At 35.8% G+C, this 18,712-nt stretch overlaps 1 protein-coding gene across 1 annotated transcript in view; it reads left to right on the forward strand.

The window, feature by feature from the left end:
- Positions 1 to 18,712, forward strand: part of UNC13C (unc-13 homolog C) — a 589,248-nt gene that overhangs the window by 503,670 nt on the left and 66,866 nt on the right. The window contains exons 29-31 of the mRNA XM_072738579.1: positions 1,182 to 1,305; positions 10,163 to 10,219; positions 14,360 to 14,440. Of these exons, the coding sequence (XP_072594680.1) occupies positions 1,182 to 1,305; positions 10,163 to 10,219; positions 14,360 to 14,440 (262 nt within the window). The remainder of the gene's footprint in view (positions 1 to 1,181; positions 1,306 to 10,162; positions 10,220 to 14,359; positions 14,441 to 18,712) is intronic.

Below are 18,712 nucleotides of genomic sequence, written 5' to 3' on the forward strand. Positions count from 1 at the left end.
TATAAAACTGGCATATTTGTTTTGTCTCAAAGTATCCTATGAATGTCTCCAAGGTTAGGTACTGTCATTCTGCCATGTCCATCTGCTGGTTTCTTCCCTATGTCTGTATCATGAATGCTACCTTCCAACAATGGTTTCCAAAAGAGTAGGGCTACAGATTCCATAGCTGTGCACAGAGGCTCCAACTTTCCTCTTCATGCAAAGGTTTTCTCATGTATTTTCATATATTAGGTATCTGCATATAGTAGTGTTAGGAGAAATAATTCTACATAAATGTGCATTTGGGAAATCTGCAGACAAGACTTTCAAACTAAGGTGATTTAAATAATAGATGTTATCATCATTCTGTCCATGAGAAGAATTTGTAAGAAATACAAATCTGAACCTATTAACGTTGGTAAATTTGGGATCTTCCAAAACTGAACTTAGAAAAACAAAACAGATTGGTAGTTGCCAGGGGTGGGGGAGAGGGGAGAATGGGTAAAAGTGGTCAAAAGATACAAACTTCCAGTTATAAGTAAGTCTTACGAATGTAATGTACAGTACAATGACAATAGGTAACAATATTTTATTCTACATTTAAAAATTGCAGAGGGTATAATAGATCTTACAAAAAATGTTAACTTTCTGAGGTAATGGATGTTAACTAACTTATTGTGGCAATTTTGCAATATATATACATATCAAATCATTATGGTATACACCTTAAACTTACACAATGTCATACGTTTATTGCATCTCAGTAAAACTGAAAAATAAATAAAGTTGGTAAATATTGTTTTTTGAGTAAAATTATATGTGTCTTTGTTATGTTGGAGCAGTGCCAGGTAGCAATAATAGTTTGTTTCTTTGGTATTTGGCCTGCGTCATGAACATGAGGCATGTTGTAAAAATAAGAATGTGGATGAAAATCATGGACTTTGGGGGACTTGATGTTAACTTAGGCAACAATTTAATGGAAGAGATATCCTGATTTCATTTTCTACCAAGTATATATTATATATATGTTGAAATACATTTTTGATATTTTTTTCAGTAAATAAAATTTAGCACTTGAAAATTATAAAGGCCTATTCTTATGTTTAAATCTCAGTATTAAAAATATGAATTTCTGATGAATAAAATAATTTGATACTTTGAAATGAGACTTATAAGTGATTATATGTTTTGTTTTATTTCAGATTAAGTCTTTCAGCAAAAATCTGTGAGAAAACAGTTCTGAAGCGAGTTTTGAAGGAGTTATGGAAGCTAGTTCTTAACAAAATAGAAAAACAAATTGTTCTCCCTCCTCTGACAGATCAAACAGTAAGTATTTAAAACCATGATTTGATTATACTTTTTGTTTTATGATTTAAGTATAGTTGACATACAACATTAAATTAGTTTCAGTTGAACAACAGTGATTTGACATTGTTACCATACAAGGTTATTAAAATATTATTAATTGTATTCCCTATGCTATACTTATCATCTCCATGACTTATTTCATTACGGGAAGTTTGTACCTCTTAACCACCTTCACCTATTTTGCCCTTCTCCCACCCACCTCCCTTTTGGTAAACACCACTTTGTTTTCTGTATTTATTTCACCTATAAGTGAAATCTCATAGTATTTGTCCTTCTCTGACTTAATACCCACAAGATCTATCCGTGTTGTCACAAATGGCAAGATCTCATTCTTTTTATGACTGAATAATATTACATTGTGTGTACACACACACACACACACACACTACATCTTCCTGATCCATTCATCTATTGGTGGACACTTGGGCTGCTTCCATATCTTGGGATTATAAATAATGCTGCAATAAACATAGAGGTGCATTTATCTTTTTGACTTAGTGCTTTCATATTGTTTGGGTAAGTACTCAGCAGTAAAATTACTGAATCAAATGATACATCGATTTTTAATTTTTTGAAGAACATCCATACTGTTTTCCATAGTGGTCCCACCAATTTACATTCCCAACAAGGAAAATCAAGTGCATAAGGGTTCCCTTTTCTCCACATTCTCAGCAATATTTGTTACTTCTTGTATTTTTTATTCTAGCCATTGTGACTAGAGTGAGGTGATATTTCATCCTGGTTTTAATTTGCATTTTCCTGATGATTAGAGATGTTGAGCATCTTTTCATCTGTCTGTTGGTTGTCTGTCTTCTTTGGAAAAATGTCTATTCAGGTCCTTTGACCACTTTTTAATCAGATTATGCAGGGTTATTTTGTTGTTGTTGTTTTGAGGATTTTTGGTATTAAGCTGTGTAAATTCTTCATACATTTTAGATATTAACTTCTTATCAGATATATTTGCAAATACCTTCTCCCATTCATTAGGTTGCCTTTGTATTTTGTTGATTTGTATTGCTGTGGAAAAGCTTTTTATTATAGTATAGTCCCAGTAGTTTATATTTGTTTTGTTTACCTTGCCTAAAGAGACAGATCTTTAAAAAATAAAATAATATAAAATAGATCCATAAATATGTTGCTAAGGCTGTTGCCCAGAAGACTACTTCCTACTGTCTTCTAGGGATTTTATGGATTAAGGTCTCACACTTAGGATTTAATCCATTTTGAGTTTACTTTTTTCAAAGATTTCATTATTTATTTGAGAGAGAGAGTGCACACAAGTTAGGGGAGGGGCAAAGAGAGAGAGACAAAGAAGACTCATCATTGAGCAGGGAGCCTAACATGGGGCTCCATCCCAGGACCCTGGAATCATGACCTGAGCTGAAGGCAGATACTTAATCCACTGAGCCACCCGGGTACCCCATTTTGAGTTTATTTTTGTTTATGGTGTAAGACAGTGGTCTGTTTTCATTCTTTTGCTTGTGGCTATCTAGTGTTCCTATCTTTTGCAAAGCAAGGTCTTCCAAAACTGTGTTGAATAAAAGTGGTGAGAGTAGACATTCTTCTCTTGTTCCTGATTGTAAAGGAAAAGCTTTTATTTTTTCCCCATTGAGTGTGGTATTAGCTGTGGGTTTTTCATATATGGCCTTTATTATGTTGTATTTTGTCAAATGCATTTTCTGCAGCTATTGAGATGATCACATGGTTTCTATCCTTCCCCCTTATAATGTGATGTATCAATCAATTGATTTGCAAATAATGAAAACTTCCTTGCATCCCTGGAATAAATCCTACTTGATTGTGGAGATTTTTTTTTTAAGATTTATTTATTTATTTGAGAAGGAGAGGGAAAGAATCTCAAGCAGACTCCCCACTGAGCATGGAGCCCAGTGTGGGTCTCAATCTCATGACCCTGAGATTATGATCTGAGCTAAAACTAAGAGTCATACGTTTAACCAGCTAACTATGTGATTTTTTGATTTTTTAAATATATGGTTGAATTCAGTTTGATAATGTTTAGCTGAGGATTTTTATGTCCATATTCATCAGGGATATTTGGTCCCTTTTTTTTTTTTTCCAGTGTCTTTATCTGGTTTTAGTATCAGGGTAATGCTGGCCTCATAGAATGAATTTGAAAGTTTTCTCTCCTCTTTTATTTTTTGGAATAGTTTGAGAAGAATAGATATTACCTCTTCTTTATTTTTTGTTAGTATTTTTTATTTATTTATTTGAGAGAGAGCATGAGCAGGGGGGAGGAGCAGAGGAAGAGGAAGAAACAGACTCCTCCCCGCTGAGCAGGGAGCCTGATGTGGGGCTCAATCTCAGGACCCCAAGATCATGACCTGAGCTGAAGGCAGACGCTTAACTAAATGAGCCACCCAGGCACTCTAACTCTAATTTAAATGTTTGTTGAATTCCTTTGTGAAGATATCCAATTCTGGACTTTCGATTGTTGGGAGTTTCTTGATACTGATTCAATTTCATTACTAGTCTATTCATTACTTGGTCTATTCAAATTTTCTTTTTTTTTTTAAAGATTTTATTTATTTATTCATGAGAGATACACAGAGAGAGAAGCAGAGACACAGGCAGAGGGAGAAGCAGGCTCCATGCAGGGAGCCTGATGAGGGACTCGAACCCGGGTCTCCAGGATCATGACCTGGGCTGAAGGCAGTTCTAAAACGCTGAGCCACCCAGGCTGCCCAAGTCTATTCAAATTTTCTATTTCCTCCTGATTCAGTTTTAGAAAATTGAATGTTTCTAAGAATTTATCCATTTTTTTCTAGGTTGTTCAATTTGTGGGCAAATAATTTTTCACAGTATTCTCATAATCCTTTGTATTTCTGTAGTGTCTGTTATTTTTCTTTCTTCACTTCTGATTTTGAGTCCTTTTTCTTAATGAGTCTGGCTAAAGGTTTATCAATTTTGCTTATCTTTTTAAGGAACTAGTTTTTGGTTTTAATGATTGTTTCTATTTTTAGATTCTATTTCATTTATTTCTACTCTGATATTTATTATTTCATTCCTACTAACTTTTGGCTTTGTTCTTTTTCTAGTTCCTTCAAGTGTAATAGTAGATCATTTATTTGAGATTATCCTTGTTTCTTGATGTAGGTTTGTATTGCTATAAACCTAGAACTGCTTTTGTTGTATTCCAAAGATTTTGGACTGTTGTATTTCCCTTTTCATTTGTTTCCATGTATTTTTAAGCTTCTTCTTTGATTTCTCTGTTGACACATTGTTGTTAATTAGCATGCTTTTAGCTTTTATGGGATTTTTTTTTCATTTTTGTCCATAGTAATTAATTTCTAGTTTCATACTACTGTAGTTTGAAAAGTTGCTTAATAATGATATCAGTCTTCTTAAATTTATTGAGACTGGTTTTTGTGGCCTACCATGTGATCTCTCTGTCCTGGAGAATATTCCATGTGTACTTGGAAAAATATATATATATTCTGCTGTTTTGAAATGGAATGTACTATATATATCAGTTAAATATATATGGTCTAATGGGTTCTTCAAAGCCACTGTATCCTTTGATTTGCTGGCTGGATAATTTATCTATTTATGTAAGTGGGCTATGGAAATTCCCTATTATTATTGCATTACTGTTAATTTCTTTATGTCTGTTAATGTTTGCTTTATATGTTTACATGCTCCTATGTTGGATGCATGGATATATACAAGTGTTATACCTTCTTGTTGGATTGATCTTTTTGTCTTTATGTAATGCTTTCCTTTCACTCTTGCTGCAATCTTTGTTTAAGACTCCATTCCATCTGATAAAAGTGTTGCTACTTGAAATTGTTGCTTCCGTTTGCATGGAATATCTTTTTTTTTTCATCCCTTCTCTTTCAATCTTTATGTGTCTTTAGGTCTGGAGTGAGTCTCTTCAGTGAGTCTCTTGAGTTATCTTGTATATTTGATTGGAGTATTGAGTCCATTTACTTCTAAAGTAAAGTAATTATTGAGAGGTATATCCTTTTGTCATTTTGCTGTTTTCTGGTTGTCTTTGTAGTTCTTCTTTGTTCCTTTCTTCTTTTGCTCTCTTGTGGTTCAATGGCTTTCTTTAGTGTAATGCTTTTTCCTTTTATTATTTGTATATCTTATATGTTTTAATTTGTGGTTATCATTGGGTTCATATATAACATCCTATATATATATAGCAATTGTTAAGTTGGTGGTCACTCAAATTTGAACACATTCTAAAAGCATTAAATTTTTACTTGCACCTCCACATTTTTGTTTATGATGTCATATTTTAAACCTTTTTATTTTGTGTATCCCTTGACCAATTTTGGTAGATATGACTGATTTTGCTATATTTGTGTTTTAACCCCCATACTGGTTTTATAGGTGATTAATCTACTACCTTTACTATAGTTTTGCTATTACCTGTGAATTTTTTTCCTTTCATAATTTTCTTCTAGGTATGCCTTCCACTTACATAATTTAACATGTCTTCAACATTTCAATATTTCTTGTAAGGCTGGTTTTGTGGTGATAAACTCCTTTAACTTTTGTTTGCTGGGGAAACTATCTCTCTTTCATTCCAAATGATAATTTATCAGATAGAATATTTTTCATTGTAGGTTTTTTTCTTTCAGCCTACAGTTGCCATGGAAAAATCAGCTGATAGCCTTATAGTGTTTTCCTTGTATGTAACTGTTCTCTTTCCTCATGATGCCTTTTAAGATTCTCTCTTGGGACACCTGGGTGGCTCAGTGGTTGAGCATCTGCCTTTGGCCTAGAGTATGATCCCAGAGTCCCGGGATCAAATCCCACTTGGGCTTCCTGCCTGGAGCCTGCTTCACCCTCTGCCTGTGTCTCTGCCTCTCTCTGTGTGTCTCTCATGAATAAAAAAATAAAATATTAAAAAAATAAGATTCTCTCTTTACATTTTGCCATTTTAATTATGTGTCATTGTGTGAACTTCCTTGGTTTCATCTTGTTAGGTAGGGCCTTCTGTGTTTCCTGGACCTGGATGTCTGTTTTCTTCCCCAAATTAGGAAATTTTTCAACCCCTTTCCCTCTCTTTTCTCTTTCTGGCATGCCTAAAATTCAAATGTTATTACTCTTGATGATGTTATTGTCTGGTATTACTTTATGCTGTTCAGCCTGGATGCTTTCCGTGACACCGTCTACCAGATTCCTAATCCATTCTTCTGATGTATTTTTCATTTCAGTTATTGTATTCTTCAGCTCTGACTGGTTCTTTCTTATATTTTCTATTTCGTTTTTGAAGTCCTCACTGAGTTCAGTTACTCGTTTCTCAAATCTGGTGAGAATCTTTATGACCATTAGTTTGAACATTTTTTAGGCATATTGAATAATTAGTTTAGATCTTTTTCTGTGATGTTCTCTTATTCTTACATTTGGGACATATGTTTTTGTCTCCTCATTTTGTCTAACTCTGTGCTTGTTTTTATGTAGTAACTAGGTCAACTCTACTTCCTGGTCTTGACAGTAGTGCCTTTGTATAGAATAATTTCCATGGTACCATGTAGCACAGTCTCTTTTGATCACCAGAACCAGACGCTTCAGGGTTGTTCCCTATGTGGGCAGTATGTGCCCTTCTGTTGTGGCTGAGCTGTGACTGCCGTGAGCTCAACTGTTTGGTGTGGCCAACACTCAGCCTAGCTGTCTACAGTTGGATTCAGCTGCTTGCACATCAGAGGGCAGCTGTTGCTCCCTGTGCAGCCATTTAGAAGCCTAGTTGCAGGAAATATGAGCATGCTGATATGTGGGGTTATCTCCTATTCTGAGGGCAAGAGTCAACCTAGAGAGGCACTGGGCCAGGGCATGCATTGCTGGCAAGGTAGATGTTAACATTGACTCTCACAAGTGTCGGCTATTCAGTCTGGGGAGGGCAAGAAAATTGCACCTGACAGCACTTTTGTTTCCAGAGAACTCTCCTGCAGATCGCTGACCTTCTGGCACTCTAAAATTAGCCAATCTTCACATAAAACCCCGGGCACTTTTCAAACTACTGCTTCTGTGGTTCTGGCCAAGTTATTTGGCTTGCTGCTCTGTAAGAGCAAGGGCTTGGTTTCCTATCACCCTCCAGCTTGCCTAGGGTTAACCTTTGCTAATTTTCAAAGCCAGATGTTATGGGGACTTCTCTTCCCAATGTGGGTATCAAGGGCCAGGAGTGCCCAGTGTAGGGTCAAATCCCCTCACTTCTCTGGCCTGTGATGTCCCTCCTATTTGTAGTGAGTCACACCAGGTGTTTGGTTCCTGGTTGTTTCTCTACCCTTCTATCCTTTTTGATATGTACTTCTCTCCATAAAATGGAAGATCTGTCCTGCCAGTCTTCAGGTTGTTTACAAAGTTAGTTATGTAGATGTAGTTGTTTCCTTGGTGTGTCCATGGAATGAGGTGAGCTTAGGATCCTCATGTTTCATCTTGTCCCTCTCTCCCTTGATTATATTTTCAGTAACCTATCTAATTATACTTCGTTTAAGTGAGTGACTCTCATCCAGCTAAATTAATGATTAAATCAATTTTGAGAAAAAGTCTTTGGTAAACAGTTTCTAAATAATCATTCAAATGACATTTTTCTATACAAATCAGTTTTGAATAATGTCAACAGTCAAAATTCACACTTCCTTAACATTCAGAACTTCATTTTTTGAAAAAAGTATGAAAGTTTTCAACTTACAGCATTATCTGCTCTATACAGATAATTTTTAAATTTATTTTTACTGTGAAACCCCAGGGAAATAAATTTAGGGTAAAATACCATCACTGTGTTTTTTTTTTTTCCTAAAACATTACAGCTCAAGAAGATAAATCCAAAAACTATTTGGAATATTTTTCTCCTTCCCATTTTACTTTCATCTATTACCTTCCCACTTGGAGTTAAGAGAGGAGACACCTTAACATCACGTCCTTTGAATCCACTGAATCATACACAGTGAAATAAAAAAGAACCAGAATGATCACTGGGCAGCAAAGTTAGAGAATGGTCAAGTCCTATGTCTCAGGTCATATTCTGAGACAAAATAATAGATAACCTTAGCATGCACCTATTATGAAGCAACTTTTTTTTTCTGTGCTTAAGGAAGGCAAGTTGATGCAAATAATGAATAATTATGAACTAACCTGTTTTGACACCATTAATCATGTATACTCAATCTATATGTATCCAGTGAAATTATATAGAAAATGTATTTGTATAAAGTATTCCAAGATGCTATGATTCATATCTTTTGACTTCCTGCCAGCAACTGATAAAATTTTTTATAACCTCTATATATGGAAAGCCAAATTATATATAAAAACATACATGCATACTTTATTCTGCTACAGTACATATGCATTTCTATAACACTAGTTAGCTATCATGTAATTGGTAAACAGGGGAATGATGCCAGTAAAATCTGGAAGTTGAGTTGGTTTATGTATAAATTTTCCTAGTGGGAGGCTCTGAAATGTAATATAAGACTATAAATTCAGCAGAAAAAGAAAGAGCACTCAGTTACTACTACATAGGGGTGAAAGTCACACTTGTACATAGTTTTTCTAACCAAAGAGATGAAGCTTGTATGGCACTCACACAGGACAGGCTATTCACCCCCCTGGGCTGAGCATTCCTCTTACTGAATGGGTATTGCCACAAATACCATATTTGTATTCTGTTGTTTTGTTGTTGTTTGTTTGGATTGTTTATTATTTTGCATTTTTAATACCCCTTGTGGCACCAACTAGCCTCCCTGAGTTCCTTGTGTGCTATACAAGCTGTCTCCCAAAGCAGCACTTACTGTATTTGATATTGGTTATAAAATTGCATGAGCTTTGACTGTGCTGCCCACTGCTATTTTCCCCATGAGTCCTATTATTTCTAGAGCACAATTTTGGAGATTGAGGTTTTCAAAAATACATACATCATGCTATAGCAGAAACTATTTATAACATTTCATTTTTTCTATAAGGTCTTCCCTAGGAAAGCTTACTATAACATCAATTTTTCTCTAGCATTGAGTTCTTAAAGTATGAAGCAGTATCTGTCATTCATACATTTATTCACTCACTATGTGTTCTTTGAGATTCTGGTATGTGGTGGGCACCACAGTGGGGATAAAAATAAGAGCAAATTAGACGCTGTTTTCATAAACTTTGTAGTCCTTCATTTCCCAATAAATTCATAGGATCCACTAAAAAATGAAGATTATTATTCCAGGATAGTTGATTTTCCCTCCTGAGAAAATATTCTAGGGTACTAATGAACTTAGTACCAAAGTTAGTTCTTTCCTGCCATTTTACCAATAGACATACCTCTAGTTTTTCATTCTAGTAGTGCTTTGGATGGTTTATTCCTCTGTTTTTCAAACTTTTCCCAGGACCTTGGAGTTCTAGAAAGAGCATGTAGCTGAGGGAAGAGTTAAGAGGGCAGACTCTGATAGACTGGGAAGCATCTGAGGAATAGCAGCTTCACCTGCCTCAGCTCTATTTCTTGAAAGTTTGCATAGATTTATTTGGGGGCCAAGTGGAGTGAGGGAACTGCCCTTACTAAAAATAAATAAATATTAAGGATCATTGATTTAATCCATATGCTACATTAGAGTGGTTACATTAGTAATAACCTATGCATTAACTCAGACTTAAAACTTTCTGGAGTGGGATGCCTGTGAGGACAATTGCCAGCAGTACTAGGTATCTTTGACCTAATCTGTAAAACAGACTAATTAAGTGTGTATGGCATAAAAGTCACAAATATAAGAAGGGAAGTAAAGCAAATTTTCTATTGACTACGTTTCTACTGTTACTGAAGTTCTAAGGACTGACTATTCTCTCTTCTTTTCTGTGTCTCTAGGGACCTCAGATGATTTTCATAGCAGCTAAAGATCTTGGACAATTATCCAAATTGAAGGTAATAAGAATAAAGAGATTATTTACTGTCTGTGAAATGTAATGAGCTAACTACAGCTCTACAAGAAACCATATTTTTACAAGTGATGGTAGCTATTGAGGCAGGATCAAGAAATATCTCACAATCTGCTTTAAGGATGTATCAGGTCAGGCAGGGTCTCGATTTTCTAATATTTTCCAATTGGGAGGGAAACTGTAAAATTTTTATTTGTGTTACAGCTTTCAGGATTACTGCTTTGGGGTAAATTAGATAACATTTTCTTTCAAATATTAAACACACTTTGTATGGATAAAGGCAAAATGGAGTGCTTCATAGAAATCTAGTAAAGTCTAGAGAAATCTTAAAGGCAAGCAAGCTAGTATGGAAAAATGAAACTCATCAAAGCAGACCTTGAGCTTGTCAATATATTCAAGCATATATAAATGAGGATTTCCTGACTAAATAACCCTACCCTTTATTATTGCAGTTGTGCAGGGAACCTCATTTTCTGTCCTTCTAGAATAGGTTAAAGTACATATTGTGCTGCTTTGACTTTTTCACTTAGAATAATGCCCTTCACATTCTTCCATTCTGTTGCATATGGGTGGATTTCCTTCTGCTTAAGAGCCAAATAAGATTACCACATTTTCTTCTCCCATTCATTCATCAATGGATGACTTACAGGCCAACATTATGCCTATAGTAGAAATATGTGTTGTTTTAGTTCCATTTCTATCTTTTAGGATATAATGTGTATCATGGGGATGAGTTCCAGACACAAATCCTGTGGTTCAAATTCTACCTCATTTGCTTCCAACTGTGTGTCGTTGGCCAAAGTATTTAAACTTTTTAATTTTCAGATTTGGCACTTGCAAAGTACAGAAAATTTTAACACTTGGCTTATAGGATTGTTGTGAGGATAAATGAGATAATGCATATATTATCTTTGCATGATGATAGCGAAGAGTATGTCACCTCCCACTCACAGAAGCTGGCAGCTCAGAGTTAGGTATCACTGGGATTGTTTTGTGTGTATAATACAGGGGAAGAATAATCTATTTGGCTGCATAATTACTTACTGAGATAAAACAGGTGTCATATAATTTCAGTAACCTATATTATCCCCTTGCTCAGAAAAAAAATTTAAAAGCCAATAATCCATTTAAAAGATATCACCTAAAATTGCTTCTCACAGGTATTCAGTTATGTTAATGGTTTGGAGGAAAGGTAAAAGGTGGATGTTACTTCTACACTATTGTTTTGGATCTTAGATCTTAATCCCTTACTTTACTCCCTCTTATTATTTTCCTGAGAATTCTACTATGGATTTATCAAGGGTTGAAATTTCTCATACAAAACCATGAAGGTGAAAGCATAGTATCTCATTACAAAGAAATGGCCCTGGTCATGCTTCTAGTATCTGTGTGATATTAGGAAACACACTCCACCTCCCATAGCTTCAGTTTCCTGAGTTGGAAGTTATATCAGCCAGACTGTTTTCAGTTCCAAGTGATGGAAAGCATAACATAAGCAAGGAAGGAATTTATTGCTACATGAAATTTTATTGTCCTAGATGACTCTGCTTTCTGTCACTACTTGATTAGGAACCCAAAGGAATGTAATGGAACCCAACTCCCTTCCTTGTTTGATGTATGGCTGTAACAAGCCTACCTTCCTATTTGTAAGATGGCTGTCTCTATTCTATATCTAATATCCTTTGAACTTGAAATATTGTAGAAAAGAATACCCAACTTGATGTGAGAAATTCCAGCAAATCCCACCAGCACATCTTGGGCTCTGATAATGTTATCACCCCTCCAAAGCTAACTGCTGACAGAGGCTTAACTCATATATCAACCTCTGATCTGGGAATGCTCTGCCTAAAACTTATGAATTCTGAGTGGGATAGAGAGAGCTCCCGAGGGGACATATATATATATGTGAGGTGGGAAAAATCAGAGTTCACATGAAACATAACACTGTAGGTCCCTTTGCAATTTCCAACAAACTTCTCCAAGACTGTAAAAAGCTAACAACAAATTATTAATAAAATGTCCTAAAAGGATTATTACTCGAATTGCAGAACAATAAGGCCTCTACAATATTATGCAAAATTAAAACTCTGGCCATAATAAAGAACTTCAAATTTTACAAAACTGTTTTATTTTACTAAAATGTCACTTTTTATTTTTATTTTATTAAACACTGGGTCTTTGCAATTTTTATATATTAGCTTGAAAGCAGATTTGGATATATTCAGAAATCTTATATGGAAATACTAACAAATAAATTATTTCAGATAATGCAGAGTCAGAACAATGAGGGAAATTATTTCTCTGCATTTGGTTACAAGTTAGGATTAATCCATTAAGAAATATTTATTCAGCTATACGACATTACTTCATGCTCTGGAACTTCATAATGTAGATATATTATGTATGCCCAACTTATTACTATTTAATGGGATCAGATTTATTTGGCATATTTTTTGAAAAAAATAAATTTTCATGGACAGGTGATGCAATATCAAAACCAATTAGTGTTAGTATAAGAGACTGCAAGTTTACTACAAGCAAGCAGTGACTCATTGTCAGTCTTTTTCAGAGACTTCATTCTTTGAAAGAGCTATTTTTAAATCTCAAAAAATTATCTCTTGCAAAAATTATATTTTTCTATGACATAGAAAGGGTTGAAGCCAGAGAAATTTGTACTTACTTACCCTAAAACATTTCCACCTATGATTTAGTAAACATTTCCCATTACTGTTTGTTTGAGTTTCAATGGGTAGTTAATATTCTTATTTTTTTTAAATGTTAAATGGACATGTTTGTGTTGAAAAACCTGTATCAGACAAAGATGTAGTGAGATACGGGAGTATATATCATGGGTCCATGGAGCACTGTATACCATTTTTTCAAAAATATTCAAAGAAGTATGATTTCATTCAAATGTATTGAACGCTACAACATAATGCTAAAAGAAACATAATTCATTTACCAAAAATATACTGAAGGCCTAGGTTATAATTGCCAAGATAGGTGACTGGAAGACTGGAAACACAAGTAAGACTTAAATGTAGATTATCTTCAGGAAATCATGGCATCTACCAAATAAGAATAAGAAAGGGCTAGAACAAGGCAAGCCACTGGAGATTGCACAGTTTGTGCACTGCACAAAAAGTGCCTAAGGGAGCAAATGACCACTGAAATAGAGCCCATGTGCCACCTGCCAAGCCATATGAATTGATGCAGAGCTGTGCCCTGTAGAAAAAGAGGCACCTATTATTACCAAGGAAAGGCACTGATTGATCCATTAGTCAAGTTTTGCATTCTCAGAGCTCTGTCCATCCACATGGGTTTTCCTCTAATTCACATAAAGGCACCTATATTAGTTAGCTTCAGTTAAGCTTCAGAACATAAGTCTTTCTTTTACTGAACAACATATCACAATTACCTAGGACAGCTCAGGCATGTAATAAGCACTCAATAAATATCTGTTGAATGTTGGCATAGTGGCAGCACTGGGAAACTGTCAACTTTGGAGGGTAGGGAGGTCAGGAATTTTTTTTAATTTCTCTTGGATTTCTTTTTGCTTTATGGTTGTCTTCAACCATTTTCCTAAAGAAGTTTTGAATGAGGGACTGAGACAGTCCATAGTGAACAATGAGGAAAATCTGTAAATGTGGAAATCGGCTCTAAGATATTGAAAAATTTTAAAATATTGAAAATCTACAGAGCCAAAACGAGTGAACTCCTGGGAACTTTTCTTCGTAAGAACTAAACATTAAGGGGATCCAAGAAAGAGAATAAACTGGGGTCATTGGAATAGACTTTATCAACAGTAATTGAAAGGGACTAAAATTCACCTCCTAAATCCTTGTCATGATTGATCTTCCTCAATGTGACAGAACATAAGGTGAAAAAGCTTTGACACATATTTCAAGGTTTCTCTTTTTCCTAACGTAAACTTGTAAGTGAAAAGTAAAGCCACATGTGAATCAAAGTTCAGCATTTCTTCTTTTTGTAAAAGGGGATATTTATTAAATATATGACAAAATAATCTCAAGTGTGTCCATGTGGGGATTATGCAGATTCTGTTTGAAAATAGTTGTTAAATGAATGAAGTGGTTAATTTATAAGTAACTGTTAACATGTTCTCTAGGAGCACATGATTCGGGACGATGCCAAGGGTCTAACACCAAGACAGTGTGCTGTAATGGAGGTGGTCCTGGCTACCATCAAGGTAAGTTACAGTACTGATATGCATCCAGAGTCCTCTGTGTACCCTCAGAGAAAAGGTGCCCCATAGATACAGAAGAAAGTTGTATGGGTATATTCCCAGAGTGTGTCAGATTGAGCCTGCACTATCTCCCATATTATCCATGTTAGTTCTGTCCTTATACTTGATTCCTTTGTTTGTCTCTAAAAATGTGTGTGAAACCTATGTTGTAACATGTGTTTTCAAAGAAAGACATGTACCTTCCCTCCACCCAAAGTTCAATTAAATAGATGCTTCAAGGAGGTTTGGGGTTAACAATTTCTTTTTATGTTTTCTATGCTTGTTGAAATGGCTTTTAAAAGATCAATCTTCTCCTCTTTCTTAGTAAATGCAATAATTTAATTTTCTGCTGAAAACCCAAAGGCGTTGTGTTGTGCGCATCATTTTTTCATAGCCAAAGGTTGACCACAAGTTATTGTGGTGTGGGCTAAATACGGACAGACCTAAAATGTAACTTAGAAGTTGTTTCCATACAATTCCTACATGTATTTCATTTTATATTTCATTTCATATACATGCTTTTTGTATTTATATGTGAAAGCTTATTAAAGAGTGAAAGTTAATTTATCATCTAAATTTAAACCATGTCCATTGCCTGCACACTTCACTGGATGAAGCCTCTCTTACCTAGTGTGCATGAACAGTACAGCAAAAAACTGCTAGCTGCCACGAGCCATTTTCAGAGTACAGAATTGTCTTACAGGATAGAAACAGACACTACAATGGTATTCATTAAAATAGACTTTTAAAACAACTGGGCACCTTCGCAAAATTGTTACCTCAGAGCTTTTGTTTTATAGTTTCACCATTTAATCAGAGGCCATCTTTTCTTGCTTCAATGTCTGATACTGCAAAATGAAAGTTGTGAGGTGGGAATTTTGTGACACCTGGTGAAAACTGGAGAGTGTGGATTTAGTCAGTGAGACTATAACAATGGAGCTTCTAAAGCTGCAGCTAGAGTGTTATCTGCAAGTTTGGAAATTTTGCATAATCATATTGAGGGAAGAAAGGAGAAAACATAAAAAACAAAACAAACAAAAAAACAGGGCAGCCAGGGTGGCTCAGCGGTTTAGCACTGCCTCCGGCCCAGGGCCTGATCCTGGAGACCTGGGATCGAGTCCCATGTCAGGCTCCCTGCATGGAGCCTGCTTCTCCCTCTCTCTCTCTCTGTGTTTCTCATGAATAAATAAATAATTTTTTTTTTTAAAAAGAAAAGATTGACTTTTGGAGTTACAGCAGAACAAATGGCTATAAATGAGGAAATGCTAGTATAAAAAATAAGAACTTTGGAGTGTACCATAGAGAGGAAAAAAAAAGTAAGATTTTTAGAATCTGAATGCAGCCCTTCATGGATTTTATTAAGTCGATGCATGACTTTAAGAGAGGAAGGAAAATGTATTCTGTGAAAAGAGAATGGCATTCAGACCTGGATCCTGTCCCCAACACCAACATTTCTCATCTTCTTGGTTTGGGACACATGATCACCATCTAGTTAGCCCAATGTCTGGGACATTTCTGATCTCCAACCAAATTCCCCTCTTTTATATCTTGACAGTTCAACTAACCTGTCTTCCTATCCAGGTCATCAGGAATGATCTTTTAATTCAGTCTCAGACACTTCTACTAACTGGTACCTAAGATCCAGTAAATGGGTCCATTTCATTATCTTGTTCCTCCAGGATTCGGGTCTGACCCTGTTAGTAATTGGCAGAGGTCCTCCTGAACCTCGGAGTCTAAGGTCAGGTCTCCACATGCTGTGCCTGTTATGAGACTTTTTATCCCTGTGGTCTGCCCATCTGCCAAGACATGCATCTGGGTGTTCATTTTTGTGGCTCTGTCATCAGTTTGCCAAACCTGGGACTTACTTTACCTTATCTGATTCTGAGATTTGCCCCAACTGATTGTCCTACCAAGCACTAATTCTGATGTTGACTACAAAGGAAGTCAGGAAACAGAGGAATACTATTTAAAAGAATTGTAGCCCCAACAGCTAGTGATGCAAGGTCTGCTTGGAATCCAGCAGAGGGAACCCTGTAATGCAAGCAGAGCTCTCATGAGAAAGATGTTCTTATGCAGAAGTGCCAGATGCTACCCAGGCTCACTCACAAAGGCTGCCAAAGACAGGATCCTGGTTCCTCTTTAATTCAGTTGAGGCAAATAGGCTGGAAATAAAAAGTGGAGGAGAATGCTATAGAGTTTATAGACTGAAATAGTGCTTTACATTCTTTCAAATATCATCTATGTATGTACATTGCCTCACCTGATGCTTATAAATATCTGGCTATTAGGTACGTCAAGAGTGATCATTCACATTTTATAGACTAAACAACAGAGGCTGACAGGTTTAAATTACTGTCAAAGGCCAGAGAGTTGCTAGTAATTGTCAGAGCTGAGAGAGGACTCTAAAATCACTGTCCCTACTTTTATGTCACATTATTTCACTAATTGTTAAAGTGTTGGTAAAATGCAGCAGGCCAAAATCGATAATATTTCTTCAGAGGGATTAGTTATTTCTAGATTAAAATGCCAGATTTCAATTATTTAGATAATTTTCTAAAGATGATTTAAAATCGGGATGCCTGGGTGGCTCAGCGGTTAAGCATCTGCCTTTGGCTCAGGGTATGATCCTGGAGTCCTGGAATCGAGCCCCGCATCGGGCTCCCTGCATGGAGCCTGCTTCTGCCTATGTCTCTGCCTCTCTTTCTCTCTCTGTGTGTCTCTCATGAATAAATAAATAAAATCTTTGTTTTAAAAAAGATGATTTAAAAATATCCAACCCCTACACAAATATTGATGAAAATAGTAACTCTCTTAAATACTAAAATTTTAATTGGACTGGACTATTTTGTCATACCAGTCCCATGTGGTTTCAAGTGTAAGTTAAAAGGGTAGACTATGGCACAAGTGTTAGAAATTATAGTGATCTGCTACAACTAGCATGAGTGGGTTTTGACACATTTCATTCATTTATCTGCCAACAAGCAACCATATCAATAGTATTTGAAAATGAAAATATAACAGTGACAACTTTGAGGCAGATAGCCAAAAATTTAATCAGTATGTGTCAGTTAATAGGCCAGTAGGGAAACCCTAGTTCTTGTTCAGCTTTTGAGTCTCAGACCCATGTCCCAGGAAGAACTTGGACTGCTATGGGTTCCCTGAAATATGAGTTTCTTTCAGAGAAAAACAGGAGACCTTTCTCCAACAACAGGTACTCTTGACCTGAGCATGAATCACAACTTAAGGAAATTCTTAAGTCTTGAGTAGTCCTCAGGTTATTTTCTGATGAAGCTTGAAAATTGAAAAACCTAGGAAAAAAGCTTGCTGATACTATTTTCGCCCAGCCTTCCACATTGCCCTGGAATACTTGTTGTTTGGACCCAAACATGATATTCTACAATGTGTGTTGCAAATGTCTGACATCGTGTAGGGACAATATATCCCTAAAAACAATAACCATGTGAATTAGGCGCCTTCTAGAAATCTGAATTGCTTTGTATAAAGGAGATAATTTGGACTATGTATGTATATCTATTCAAATATAGGTTTGGAATTTACTTATTGCTTATTTAATCCTAAACAACACCATTTCTGATCATTTGGATTCCAGAAAAATAGCAAGATATGTGATGTTATGCCTCTAAGGCTCTTACCCTGACTGAGGTCCTACCCTATCCTGCTATACATTATTCATGAGGCAATTTTGGTGGCTGCTTCTTAGCATCTTTTTTTTTTATTATTATAAGTATAGTTTTTGCATTATTTAAAATTCAGCTGCTTATGAGAAGAGCAAAATAACTTACCTAGTTTGGAATATTGCATTTTGAAAATAATTACTTGAGAGCTTACTTATATGTAGAAAATAGAGTGAGCAATGAAGAGGTGGCTGAAAAGAAGAGCAATCTTGCTCTAGAAGTTTGAACTTAGATCTCTACAACTGATAAAATAAGAGGTGTGGACAAAGTGCTGGGGAGTGCAGAGAGGGTGATATATTCTCTGTGTCTAGGGGAAAGCTTCCTGGAGAGGAGAGTTTTGGGGTTTAAAGGCTGACATGGGGGAAAGCATGGGAGAAAGTCATTTTAAGGCCATAGAGAAAAGCCTGAGTGAAATGTGAGAAGGGGTGGGTCAGTCTGAAAACTTCAAGTAGTGTACTGCAGGAGGAACAGATCATGACTGGTTGAGTATTGTAAGGAACAAAAGAGAAACATTGTGTTGGAGCCAAAATGCTGACACTTA

This window comes from Vulpes vulpes, chromosome 15 (genome assembly GCF_048418805.1).
Source record: "Vulpes vulpes isolate BD-2025 chromosome 15, VulVul3, whole genome shotgun sequence".
Lineage (NCBI taxonomy): Eukaryota > Metazoa > Chordata > Mammalia > Carnivora > Canidae > Vulpes > Vulpes vulpes.